The sequence below is a fragment of the Tetrao urogallus genome, assembly GCF_951394365.1.
Source record: "Tetrao urogallus genome assembly, chromosome: 1".
NCBI classification, from domain to species: Eukaryota; Metazoa; Chordata; class Aves; order Galliformes; family Phasianidae; genus Tetrao; species Tetrao urogallus.
In genome coordinates this window covers 82,478,911-82,492,922 of record NC_136813.1, presented here as the reverse complement: position 1 = coordinate 82,492,922, position 14,012 = coordinate 82,478,911, and the positions used below count along the sequence as shown (strand labels likewise).

At 37.1% G+C, this 14,012-nt stretch overlaps 1 protein-coding gene across 1 annotated transcript in view; it reads left to right on the top strand.

Moving 5' to 3' along the window:
* The window catches only part of RPGR (retinitis pigmentosa GTPase regulator), a gene marked incomplete at both ends in the record, with an annotated part of 36,187 nt that overhangs the window by 19,006 nt on the left and 3,169 nt on the right, over positions 1-14,012 (top strand). Inside the window, 7 exons of the mRNA XM_079549811.1 lie at positions 2,180-2,338; positions 8,445-8,600; positions 9,152-9,276; positions 10,860-11,042; positions 11,690-11,855; positions 13,167-13,270; positions 13,706-13,771. Of these exons, the coding sequence (XP_079405937.1) occupies positions 2,180-2,338; positions 8,445-8,600; positions 9,152-9,276; positions 10,860-11,042; positions 11,690-11,855; positions 13,167-13,270; positions 13,706-13,771 (959 nt within the window). The remainder of the gene's footprint in view (positions 1-2,179; positions 2,339-8,444; positions 8,601-9,151; positions 9,277-10,859; positions 11,043-11,689; positions 11,856-13,166; positions 13,271-13,705; positions 13,772-14,012) is intronic.

Here is a 14,012-nt window from a genome sequence, read left to right as displayed (position 1 = left end):
TTCACTTGGAGAGTGACAAGGCGCTGGCACAGCTGCCCAGAGAAGCTGTGGTGCCCCATCCGTGGAGGTGCTCAAGGCCAGGTTGGATGGGGCCCTGGGCAGCTGAGCTGGTGGGCAGCCTTGCCCACAATAGCGGATTTGGAACTAGATGATCTTCAAGGTCCCTTTTCTACCCAAGCTATTCTATGATGCTATTACCATAGTAAAGCTCAGGAAAATTCAATTAAAAGACACATTTCTAAATTACACCGGTTTTAACTTTCTCATTCTCAGAATTAAAAGTTTGAAAAGGTAAAATTTCTTGCCTGTCTTGGGCTTGTTACATCCAAATTTTAATAACGCTCCTTTATTTTGAATTATATTCTTTTTTATTAACTTGATTTTGTTCATTTGGCTAATCTCTTTGCTTTTTACGATGTATGCTTAGTTTCATTCTTTCTGCTTTACATTTGTATGCACTGGTTTACTTTTAAATCTTCCATGTCTTCTATTTCCATGTAAGCTTATTCTTTGGTCACTGCCAGTGAAATTTGATTCCCAAACCTTAAGTTTTGGTCTCACAAAGTGTAAGGTAAAGCAACAAATCCAAGAGCTATGCTATGAAAAAAAGCTTAAATTCTTAGGCTCTACCTTTGCTCAGTGGAGAGTTGGACTTCTCTAATGGGCAATTCTGAACATCTAAACAAGGCTTTTGCTTTGAAACTCTGTGAGCTCATCTGTTTTCATTGTCTTTGGACAAGAAACAGCATTTCTAAAGTCAGCTGAGCTCTCATATCAATAAGGAATTTGTTTCTTATTCAAAAGCTACTCTCGAGCATTTGTTGTACACAGTGCAATAGTAATGCTTCTGAATTCTGTAAAAGCAAGTTTATGAATACTAAACATTTCCCTCTGATAGCAAAAATACATGTTGTATGGACTCACAATTGCACATTTTCCCAAAAATATTTTATGTGGATACTTCTGATGACTAAGTATTATTACTTGAGTGTAAGTATATGGTTTCTTATCATGTAGCTTTCTCTTCAAATTTTCCTTGAACTGGCAGCTCCTACCCTGGTCTAAACATTTTGTTGTCTTAGATTCACTCCATGTGAGAGTTCTGTTTATCCTTGTGGTTTTTCATATCCAGGTGAGATTACAAAAATTTTTTTCTTAGAAAATCGTGCTTTATGATTTTGGGGCAGGTAAATATTTTTAAATGCTGTGGACCATGATTTGCTTTGAAGATATTATTCCACAGATATCATTAGTCTTCTCTGGAGAACACTCAGCTATTAATTTGAAACTTTTCCTGACAGTAAGGAAGCATTTTCCCTGAAAACCTTACTCTGGCCTATTTACAGTTGTGAGAGGCTCCTTAGCTCAGGAAGTCAGAGATGTGCATAGAGGCAGGAATATACAAATTGTAAATATTGCAATGGAAAGTACATTTTATGCATTCTTTCTGTAACTATTACAGAAGGGTATACATGGTAATTCAGACTCGCATAGCAGTGAAAAATAAAGGAGGTGAGTGGGAAAGGTGAAACAAAGGACACTTTGAATGTACAGTAAATTACCCAAACTTGGGATTGGACAGATTTTGAACTGAATGATTAGAAAGTCTGGGTAAATGAGAAAGATCTTTTGTGTAATTATGTAGAAGATAAGAAAGGTGCTGCAGGAATATATTTGTAAAGACCTCTCGGTATTTTCCTGATCTTAATTTTGGTTGAGTTATTGCTGTGGAATCGCTGTTGTTGGACATGTAACTAATTTGTTGTTGTCTAGACCTCACACAGTTTCTTGTCAATTTTTTTTCCTTTTTTTTTTTTTTTGTTATATTCACAAGTATTTTCAATCAGTATTTTCTGTTTTAATTGAAACACTTGCAGACAATCTCAGCAGATAAAAGTGATTACAGAGGGAATAATAACCTCTCCAAAAAGGATGTGTATGGTTTTATTTTTCTCTAGTGGTGTTCCTTGCAGACTAAAGACTCTTATCTTGGTGAGAGATTTGTATTAAAATTTTGCTCCTCCATATCCCATTAAAGCACAACTATTTAATCATTCCACAAATATGTTCCGCTGTCCTGTAACATTCATATACTTTTCTGTATTACTGGCTTGTGTCTGCAGCTGTCTTGACAATGTAACCTTGCTTCTGAATGCTTTTCTGTTCTGTATTTTTACAGGAGATGGTGAACTCTACACTTTTGGGGAACCTGAGAATGGAAAGCTGGGATTACTGCCTGAGCAGCTTAAGAACAGTAGAGTCCCACAGCCAGTACTAGGAATTATGGAAAAAGTTAATAAGGTTGCTTGTGGTGGAGAACACACAGTGGTGCTTACAGGTATGCAATTTAAATGCTTTTTTTTTTTAAACAGCTCTATAATGTAGTAATCTCAATTTACTTTGAAGAGCTTACTTATGTTCTACCAAAAAGTAGAACTCTGTAATGCTCCTAAGCAGAAGACCATTGTACATCAAAGAGGTCAAAGTCCATGTGATGGTTAACCTAAGTAGGCATAGGTCTGTGCTGCACTGTGCTTGACCTCCTGTGCTGTGCTTATCCTTTTGCTTGAGGATGGATTTTACAAGCTAATTGTAAAAGAAGAGCATAGCATGCTATGCATGGTTGGGAGCCCATTCGGTTCCATACAGCTCAGGATTCCCGTAGTACGAAGAAACATTATTATAACCTCTTTTTATTTATAGCATTAGCTCTAATAGATAGCATTGATGAAATACTTTACGAACTCTGAGTGTCTTAACGTGATTGTAACAAGCTAGTATCTCCTTGGGCAACAACAGTGGTCAATGTCTCTTATGTCTGAGGAGCTTGAAAGAGGTATCAGGAGTGTCAGGAGAAAGTTTTAGAGGGAAGCTTCCACTCTGTAGTAAATTTGCGTGACAGAATATGTGATAATTAGCCATTTCTCAGCTAGCTGTCTGTTAGTAATGACAGAGATGCATAATCTAATGGATGCCTAAAGGGTTTAAATATCTCTTGTTATAATACAGAATTTATCAGTGACTTTGAGCAGAATCTTTAATTTACATATAAAACTAGAACAGATACAGCACAATAAACATTTAAAAAAATACAAAAATCATCAAATAAACTTACATATATTAGTTTGCAAGGTTGTGTTTGTCTTACTTGGAAGATGAAATGACATGTATTACTGTACTAGAAATCCTTCACTACATTTTTAAATATCTCAATCAGCAGATGTGAATGGGAAGTTTCCTATGTGATTAGAGTTCTTTCCATCAGTTTCAGAGGGTATCAGGGTGCTTGTGTAAAATAGTTTGATTTATGCCTTTGGGGTGATGCCTGGTTCAGTAAGTACCAGAAAAATTGTTAGTTAACTAATTTTTTGTGTATTTAATATATACTTTTGAAATTTTTGAGTGAGTGAGTAAACTAGAATACCATTCAACAAAATGCATTAAAAATTGTAGCATATTTCTAGAGATTTTAATGAGAATCTCTAAACAACAACTAAAAACTTTTAAGAAATAGTTATTTGTCATAATTTTGTTGGAATGCTGAGTCCAGAGAAAAACAAGAATATCAAAGGCTAGGAAAACATTGTCTTTAAGGAAAGCTTTTAAAAACAGGACTTATGAGACTGAAAAAGAGAAAGCTAAGGAGAGATGTGGCACCTCTCTTCAGTCACATAAATTCTTTCTTAGAGAAAAATAATCAACTGTTCTCTGTGTGAGACCTCAGAGTAGGACTTTTGTTGCAATACAGGTTAAGGTGGGAGTTAAATAGAATTTTCTGTCTGCAAGGAAAAACATTTAAAGGTTGGGGCATTGCAGTGATGGTGGTATCACTATGTGAGGAAGAGATTACGATATAGGACCCAGGGAAGAGTAGAGAAGTCAATGTGCCTTCCCATTCTATAAAGCAATTTGTGTTTTTTCAGTAATCTGAACAGCCTTCCTTGTGAACACCTTTTTTAAATCTAATTATGTATCTTACTTCTGAGAGCTTTTGGAAGCTCCAGTAATTCAGCAGAAGACTCTTTCCTTCTTCTGCAGCTTTCCTGGTCATCCTATTTGAGCTCATCAGAATTTCTGTTTTCATTAGATTTGATAACTATAAAACACTATGGAAGTGGAAAAAAGGAGTTTGACCTCCTGTGCAGATGATTTCAAAATTATTAGTTTTAGCTTGTGGAGAATGCCATGACTGGTATACAATATTTGCAAGTAATCTTCTACCCAAATGCAAAAGTTGTAAAAATAAATAGGTTTTATGAGTCCTTAAATCTGTATTATGGAAATGCTAAATAGTCATCTATTGTCAGCCTGACAGAGTGCCTTCGTGGTTATGTAAGCAAAGTCTCTAAAATATAAAATGAAAATCTGAGGGGAATTTTAGGTAATTTGATGTGATATTGTACTGCAGGCCACTGGGGAGAATAAAGGTGGAAGCAAAGGGCTGGAAAAGGTTATGCGTAATGATGAGAGAAGTTGGAGGATTCTAGGTAAATCAAAGCTCCTTTGGGAGGAGGAAATAATAGTAGTCAATGCAAAAAAAATAATGCAAACATTTGTCTACATTTTGAAGCTTTTGTCTCTAGCATACAGTCTCACCCTAGCAGTATTCTGCTGTAAAATAAATTTCTTTGCATGAAATTGGATTATCATTATTGTGAAAAATATTACCATAAATTTGAGGCCAGCATGTGTATAAATCCTAGAATTATTTTGAGTTATAAAGTGAAGTTCAGCAAAAAGAATTAGATTATCATTATTGATTATTTTTTTTTAACCATAAACTTGAAGCCAACCAATAGATAGTTTGTTGTAATGGTGTTTCATGTGGTACAAATTCATTAAAACAAATGACTTCTACAGAGATTTTGTAGGAGGTTGTAGACTTAGATGACATCAGCATTATAGTTACATCTTGCAGGAAGTAAAAGTGGAGCGTAGAGGCAAATGAAATGTAAAACAAAACAAAAAAACAACAACAAATATAGTGAAGAAAATACCCTAGTAAGTCAGTGTGTTACTATGTAGAATTCATTTAATGGAAATAGATGCTGTAGTTGAAAGTACATAAGAAATACAGTGCTGGCTTAGCTGGCAGTAGATCAGTGTCGAGCACCATTGAACCCATTTGAGTGAAGAGAGGAAGGTCCTCTGACAAAATATGTGTGCCGAAAGATTGATAGTTGTGTTAGGAGTGAAAGGTCAGAGAATTTTTAATGTAATTCTGCTATTATTATTATTCTTCAGTGCCTAGCAAAATTATGGAGAAGATTATTCTGTAAGTCACTGAAAAACACATGAAAGACAGTGTAGTCGTTGGTAAAAGCCAACAGTGAGCAGGAAGTCCTGTTTAGCAAGCTTAATTTCCATTATGATAAAGTTACCCACCTAGTTGACCAAGGAATTCCAGTAGAGGGAGCTTTACTATTACATTTAGTAGATAAATGGCAAAGTATTTTGCATTTCCAATCTAAAATAGCGTGAATCCATATTCTTTTTTTATGCAGTAAATTCATTATCTTTGATTGGAACAATTCTGAGAGAGGCAGAAATGGCAATCTGATTTCTAAAAGGAAAACTTCTGTGTTTACTGTTATGGTATTAAGTCATGACTCCTTTGAAATTGAAGTTCAGTGTAAATTAATAAGTGTGTTACTGTGGTAGTAACATCAAATCTGTCCCATTCTCTTCTTTCTCTTTCCCTGACAGTAGTGAAAGATGAGTCTGGGGGAATGGTAACATAGTTTGTTTTTAATATTTTTCCAGTTTGTGGCTGTTCCAAGAGAAACAACAAAAGAATGACACTGAATAAATTACTTTTGTGGCATTGAATTTAACTGGCTATTAAAGGAATTGTACAATGATTTGGGTTCAAAGGGACCTTTAAGATCATCTAGTTCCACCCCCCTGCCATAGGCAGGGACGCTTTCCACCAGACCAGGTTGCTCAAAGCCTCATCCTGCCTGGCCTTGAATGCCTCCGGGATGGAGGCATCCACAACTTCCCTGGGCAACCTGTTCCAGTGTCTCACCTCCCTCACAGTTAAGAATTTCTTCCTAATATGTAGTCTAAATCTACCTTCTTCCACTTTGAAGCCATTTCCCCTCATCCTGTTGCTACATGCCCTTATAAAAGTCCATCCCCAGCTTTCCTGTAGGCCCCCTTCAGGTACTAGAAGGCCGTTATAAGGTCCCCAGGAGCCTTCTCTTCTTCAGGCTGAAGAGCCTCAGCTCTGTCAGCCTGTCTTTGTAGAGGAGATGCTCCAGTCCTCTGATCGTTTTCATGGCCCTCCTCTGGAGCTGTTCCAACAATCCTCTGTCCTTCTTCAGTTGGGGGCCCCAGTACTGGATACAGTACTCCAGGTGGTGTCTCATGAGAGCAAGGTACAGGGCAGAATCACTTCCCCTGCTGGTTGCCCTTTTTTTGATGTAACCCAGGACATGTTTGGCCTTCCAGGCAGCAAGTGCACCTTGCTGGCTGATGTTGAGTCTTTCAACAACCAACACCCACAAATTCTTCTCCTCCTCATGGCTACTCTCATGCCATTCTCCACCCAACCTCTATCTGAGCTTGGAGTACCCCAGTCCAGGTGCAGGAACTTCACGAGGTGTTGAACTTCATGAGGTTGGCATGGGCCCACCTCTCAAGCCTGTCCAGGGCCCTCTGGATGGCATTCCTTCCCTCTAGCATGTCAACTACACCGCTCATCTCGGCGTCATCTTAAAAACTTGCTGAGGGTGCACTCCATCCCACTGTCCATGTCACCTACAAAGATGTTAAATAACACCGGTCCCAGCACTGATCAGTAAGGAAGGCCACTTGTCACTGGTCTCCACTTGGACACTGAGCCATTGACTGCAACTTTTAGCTTTCCTAATCTGATCTCTGGCTATTCAGACTACTTCTTTTGTAGTCCTCCCAGGTAACTTGTTTTTGCTTCCACTTCCCATAGACTTTAGACCAAAGTAAGTCCATGATCTCCTTGGTGATCTGCGGAGGCCTCCTGGCATTCTTGCCTGCTTTCCTCTTTCTCAGGATGCACTACTTCTGGACTTGGAGGAGATGGTCCTTGAAAGTTGACTGGCTTTCCTAGGCCCTTTTTCCCTCTAGGGCTTTATCCCCTGTCATCCTGCCATGCAGTTCCCTGAAGAGTTCAAAGTCTGCCCTTCTGAAGTCCAGAGTAGCAAGCTTCCTGCATACTCTCTTTGACCCCCTAAGGATCTTGAACTCCACCATTTCGTAATTACTGCAGCCAAGGTTGCCCATGAACTTATTGTTCATTAGCTTCTCCCTCTTGGTGAGGACAAGGTCCAGCATAGTAGGACCAATTACCTTGTTTCCTTGGCACAAAGAAGTACTTAAAAGAGAAAGACTCTCCTTCAAATTGTTGTTCAACGCATTCAGCTTTGAATGCTCATTCCTGTTTTGAAGATACTGAGATTCTTGACCGGATGACTGCTCTACAGTATGTTCATGGCAACAACATAGATATATATTTCTCCCATGTTTCAGTTTTTTGGTTTTTGTTTTGTTTGAGGTAGAACAGTTTTGTTCTTCCCCATCTTTCATAGATTTACATGAAATTTTTGCAAGTTTTAATCAGTACTTTTCTAACTTTTCCTCTGTTGACTAATTGCAAGGGGGGGGGAAAACTTGCAAGGGGGGAGTAAAATTCCAAGAAAATTTATTTTTCCAAAAATAGTTGGTGTTTGAATTTTTCAGTCATGACCTCATCAAGTTTTCTAAGTTTCACAGTCGTCTTCTGTTGTGATGGACTGCCAAGGATGGACGCATCAAGAATCTTTAGTGTCTTGTAGACCACATTCTTTTTCCTGACAAATCAATCTATTGAATGGAGAAAAAAAATGTGGAAAATTTATTCTGCAACAAGATAACACAATTATAGTGTTCTGTGTTTAATGCAGGGTTGATTTGATAGCGACAGAGATTACTGAATCCTGTTCAGTTACTGTTCTGGGATCTTCCACGCCGATTAGTTGTAGTTTAAAGGGCACTATTAAATTTGGAGTCATACAGTATACATGTAGGTAACCAGAAATTAAGATGAGGCTTGAAAATGTGTATATATGTAAACATTGTAGTTTTGACTTAATTGTGGTTCATAAAAGCCCAATAACATTTTGTGCTAGCTAATATATTGTGTACGTGAAATCTGTAGTTTATTTTAGAGTTATGTTAGAAATATTACATATTGAACCATTCACAATTCTTTTCTGTGTATATTTTGGGTTTTCATTGCTTGTTTTTTGTGTTGTTTTTTTTTTAGTTTGTTTAGTTAATTGATAAGTTCATTTTTTGCTCATTTTTAAATTGATGAAATGGTGCTTTTTGGTGCTGATGTCTTTTGGCTTCCATTTGGTTAATAAAAGTGGGTTATTATGTAGATAGTGGCATATTTGTGGCTAACTTTGCCTGTACATTTTCAGAAACAGGTGTGTATACATTTGGACTTGGACAGTATGGGCAGCTGGGACATGGCACTTTACTTTTTAAAACTTCCGTACCAAAGTCTGTGAAACACTTGAGGAAATGTAAAATCCATAATGTTACGTGTGGGGAGAGTCACACTGCTGTAATAGCAGGTATGTAAGTGAAAAAATTCTGAAATGCGTGCTTAGTTTCTCTGAACTGTTGAAGTATTTTTGAAGTATGCATTATAAAATGTGTATTTGAAGTATATATTATAAAACAAGGAGTGGAAGAAGGCATACACGAAGTTGTTAGTTGTAAAGGTTAACTAAGATAGTGACAAAGCCGGAATCAGTTTAAGGGATTTCTGCATAGTTCTGTATATGATATCTCCTGGGGAACTGTGTCCTCATAATCACATCTTGTTAACAAGTAGTCTTGTTTAGAAGCTTTTGTTTTGCTGCACAGTTTGTGTTACTATTTCTTTCTTATTTTTTTCTTTTCATAATTGTCTAGACTAACTCTAATCTTAGACAGTCCTTTGTCTGAAAGTATACATATTTTTAGAGTATATTCATCTGTTGGGAATCTAAAAACAATTGTTCAGTTTTTTCTTTTGGGAGAGAAACATTCCTTACTTTCTTGGCCTGTTACTTTGTAACGTTTTTATGTTTTTGTCCTATTGAATCTCTGTTTTTAATAACATCCTTTTTTCCACATACAGAAAATGGCCTCATGTTTACTTTTGGAGATGGACGACATGGAAAGTTAGGCCTTGGAGAAGAGAACTTTGCAAATCAGTTTGATCCTGCTCTGTGTTCTAATTTCTTGAGTTTCACGGTCCTTCTGGTAAAACTTTTTACATGCTTCACAAACATCAAAATGTTTGTATTCTTACAGAATATTATTAACAAGAGCTGAAATCTCATTATAAAATGTTTTTTCCTTCAACTTTGAACCAGTATTTAACCTAGAGAAGTGAAGGCTTGGAGATAATTTTATCAATGCCTAAAAATACCTGACAGGAAGGTGCATAAGAAGAAGTGACCAGACCATTAGGTGGTGCCCAGTTGCATAACAAGGGCACAAGGAGGCTCTATCTGACTATCCAGAAACACTTCTGTGCTGTGTGATTAACAGAGCACTGGCACAGGTTGCTCAGAGATGTTGTAGAGTCTCTTTCTTGGAGATTTTCAAAAGCTGCCTGGATGTGGTCCTGGACAATAATTTGCTCTGGATGTCACTGTAGTTATCTGTTGCTTGCATTTGACTTGCAGCAAAATAATTTGCTACAATTGTTTGATAAATCAGTGGAAATAGCTTTGCTTTCTTCTGTTTCATAGAATGATAGAATCGCTCAGGTTGGAAAAGACCTTAAAGATCGTCAAGTCCAACCACAACCTGACCATACTACCCTAACTCTAACAACCCTCTGCTAAATGGTGTCCCTGAGCACCACATCCAAACGGTTTTTAAACACATCCAGGATGGTGACTCAGCCACCTCTCTGGCATGCCTATTCCAGTGCTTAAACGCCCTTTCTGTAAATAAGTTTTTCCTGATATCCAACCTAAACTTAGCCTGGAGCAACTTGAGGTATTTTCCCTTGTCCTGTCACCGGTGAGAAGAGACCAACCCCGCTCTCGCTGTAAGCACCTTTCAGATATTGGGAGAGAAAAATAAGGTCTCCCCTCAGCCTCCTCTTCCCCAGTCTAAACAGCCCCAGTTCCTTTAGTCTGTTCTCTTAGGGCACAAGCCATTGCCCTTCACAAGCCTTGTTGCCCTTCTTCGGACCTGCTCCAGCACCTTAATGTCCTTTCTGTACTGAGGTGCCCAAAACTGAACACAGTACTTGAGGTGAGGCCTCACCAATGCTGAGAACAGAGGCAGGATGACTTTCCTAGTCCTGCTCACTGCACCGTTCCTGACACAAGCCAGGCTGCCATTGGCCTTCTTGGCCACCTGGGCACACTGCTGGCTCACGTTCAGTCAATTGTCCATCAGTACCCCAAAGTCCCTTTCCATCAGGCAGCTTTCCAGCCACTCCTCCCCAAGCCTATAGGGTTACCTGGGGCTGTTGTGGCCAGAATGCAGGACCTGACAATTGGCCCTATTGAAACTCATACAGTTAACTTTGGCCCATCGATCCAGCAATCCAGTTTCTATGGTTTCCTAGCCTCATCATATGTTTTGTTGAATGCAAATAGATTTAATTTAAATAAGGAGAAATAAACATAGATTATTAGTGATTAGGAATAGTAATTATGTACTCTTATTTAAAGTCAGAAGAAACTAGATTTGAAGTAACTTAACATCTCTTATTTTTGATTCTGTGTTCTTGTAATCTACGTCACTGGTGATGATGGTAAGAAAATAAAATCCTTGTGTTGATACTTGCAAACGAAGTAACTGAATTTTGTTTTGTGCTCTAGGTTGCTTGTGGTGGTTGTCACATGCTGGTTTTTGCTACTCCAAGACCAAAAGAATCTGAAGAAGTACTCTTAGAAGACTTATATGAGAGCCGTCTGATTTCTACCGTCTCTAAAATGAGCGGAGATTCACTAGTAACAAACACATTACAATTAACATCAGCGCGAATACGACGTCGAGAGAGGGTAAATTCAGAGCTGTTGAGAGTTGCCGTACTTTATACGGGAAACACTTTTTAAACTGAAGTGATAGCAAACACCTGCATAAATATGTCTCATTAAAATAAGAGTATAATGTTAATTTGCAGAAAGAATGAGTATTCACCCTCTTCCCAAAATTAAAGGGAGTAAAAGAATAGGTATTTGCCAGATTTTGGTTGTTTATGTGTATGAGAAAGGCTTACATTTATTCTAAAATACCATCTATTCCTTTGCATTTTTCAAAATATCTTAGAAATGTAAAAAGTAAATAAATAGGAAAAAATAAGAACCTCTGAAGCCTTGAATCGCTTGAGCAAGTTTCTAGTTTAGTAGTAGTTCTGTAGTTTTGTAAATGTAAATTACTACTTTTTCTTCTTTGTCTATATTTTAAGACTGCTTAAAATTATTCTGTAAAATCCATTTGAAATATCCCTTCATATACCTCTCCAGTTTTCAGGACTATAAATAATCAAAATGTTCAAGAAATCAGTATATATTTGTTTATACAAAGGTACAGTGTTGTATCATTAACCAAAGGAAAGCACTGCTGTGAAGTATGGGAGGTTACTTATGTTTATTTTTTCAACTCTTATCCTCAGAATTTTCTCAATGTGTTTTTTAATCTTCTAAAGGAACGGTCCCCAGAACAGATTATTCAGATGGCACGAACTCTGCCTCCACTGGGAGAATGCTTCTTAAAATCTTCACTGCATGTGACTAGTAACACCAGTCCAATATGTTTTTCTACAATAAATATTCCTGAATCTGAGCCTGTGAAAGAGAGACATCATGAAAAAGGTGATTTGTCTCCAGGTTTTGCTGTTATTTTCTGAGAGCTCTGTAGTTTGGCTTTGCTTAAGCATAAATGAATGCTCAGTTTGTACACAAAAGAAGGTTCTGGCTCAGCCTTAACTCATAGGCATGTATCAGAATGAGAACATAGAAGTTGAGAAGCACATAAAAGAAATGGCTTAAACTTGGATCATGTTTGGAAAGCATGCTTAAAGATTTATAAGTTTAATTGAAAGAAAAACGATGGCTAAATTATACTTACGTTTCCTCAGTCCTGTAGAAATACGACTGCATAAAATACTGTGAAATCAATAGCCACTTTCTCTGCTTTCATTAAGAAAAAGAATTACAGAGGAAAAAGTGATTGGGAAACTAAATCTTAAAGACTCAGGAATGCCTAATAGAGACCTTGAGTAAGAAAAGAGGTCTACTAATTCCTATAAGAGCTTTCTTCTTCCTTTGGAAATGCAAAAGTACTTGTTTGCTCTCTGATATCGAAGATAATCAGGATTCAGAGTATCCAATCATATGACAAAATCTGGACAACAGTGATATTGGGCTGGACTTGTGCACAGGTTCTCTAGTACTGTTCTGGACTTACCTGAGTTCCATACCATGTGTGATTTCCTGGAAGGAGGAATGCTGAAGACTGCAGTATGCAGTGTTTCCGTGTAAAAGTTAGTTCAGATTCATTGGACAGCCAAATTCAACTTGAAAGTTATTAATTCAGCCAGAATTAAGGTGATCATTTGTAGAGCTGCTAGTATGTCCATGTTGGTTCCAGGTTAAACGTGAAAACTGAATTGTCTTCAGAGTGCTCTGAGATCTGAAACCTCAGGGTTTGTATCATATGAAACCTAGTGAACTTGACGTGAATCTGAAAATGTTGTAGGCACATTTTTATGTTGCTGCATTGGAGTTACTAAATTTGGTATCTCTATCCATTACACAGGTAATATGCAATGTAGAGAATATGACTGCAGATAATTTAGTCTAATTGTTCCACTAGTATTAAAGAGATCATTTAAAAAAATAAAGGCAGAAAAAGCTTTGTCCCATGTAACATTCGTGCTTCAAAAGCCTGCAAAAAATTATCAGTACACTGACACTAGGTTTTTGAGCTACACCTAATTTTAATACTGATAAAAATTAGGTGAAGTGTTTTTGCTGTGTTTTAGACTGGGAGAAATAGTAATCTCCAAACTTCAGCCTGATGTCAGTAAAACAGGGATAATATAATCTCTTTTACAAGAGTGGGGTATGCTGCTTGGTATGTATCATTTACTTAAATGCTAATTGTTTGCATTTACCTTAAAGAAAAGAAGCATCAAAAAGATGAACCTGCTGAAAGCTCTCCAGAAGATTCAGATGCTGAAAATAATGACAGAAACCTTGGAGATACAACTGACATCTTAAATATGGTAAGATATTCTACTAAGTAATCTACAATTTAGTTGATCTTGCGTGTGGGGAGAACAAAGCAGCTAAGTCATGTTTCAGGTTCTAGTAAAGAATGTTTATCTAACCTTAAACTTCATATTTGACATCAAATGTATTGACATAGTTTATAAATGAATAAATGAATGTGTTTCTTGACACTGATGGAGATGCAGAGAAACCTTTCAAAATGTTATCCTCCATCTTTTCAGTTGAAATAATGTGAAGTTTTAAGTTACTATATGAAAACAGTAGCATATATTATTTATTTAATTAGCAATTTAATAGGTATTATATGTATTGAAAAATATTTTTGTTCTCCAATGAAAAAGTATTTTCAGAATGTTGAAATGATGTTGTTATGCAGCCTTTTGTAGTTTGTTATATTCATTCTTTAACAGAGATTTCACTCTTTGCAGACACATATGATGAGATTGAACTCCAGTGACCAGTCCTTAAAATTATCACCAATTCAAAAACAAAAGGTATCGTAACTAATTATGTATGCATACGCTTATACTGATGCTTAAAAGATCTGTAATTCTTGTATGACCTGTGAACTTCTTCTTTGTTTTCCTTTGAGTTTTAACAAACACTAGGCAAATTTTATAGGTCCCTCTTGCTGATGTCTGAGTTTTCCATGATGTAAAATTCTAAGAGGCTAACTGAAGTGAGAGCGGATTTGTGCAGACACATACAGCTTGCAGTGCCAGCATTATCTGATAT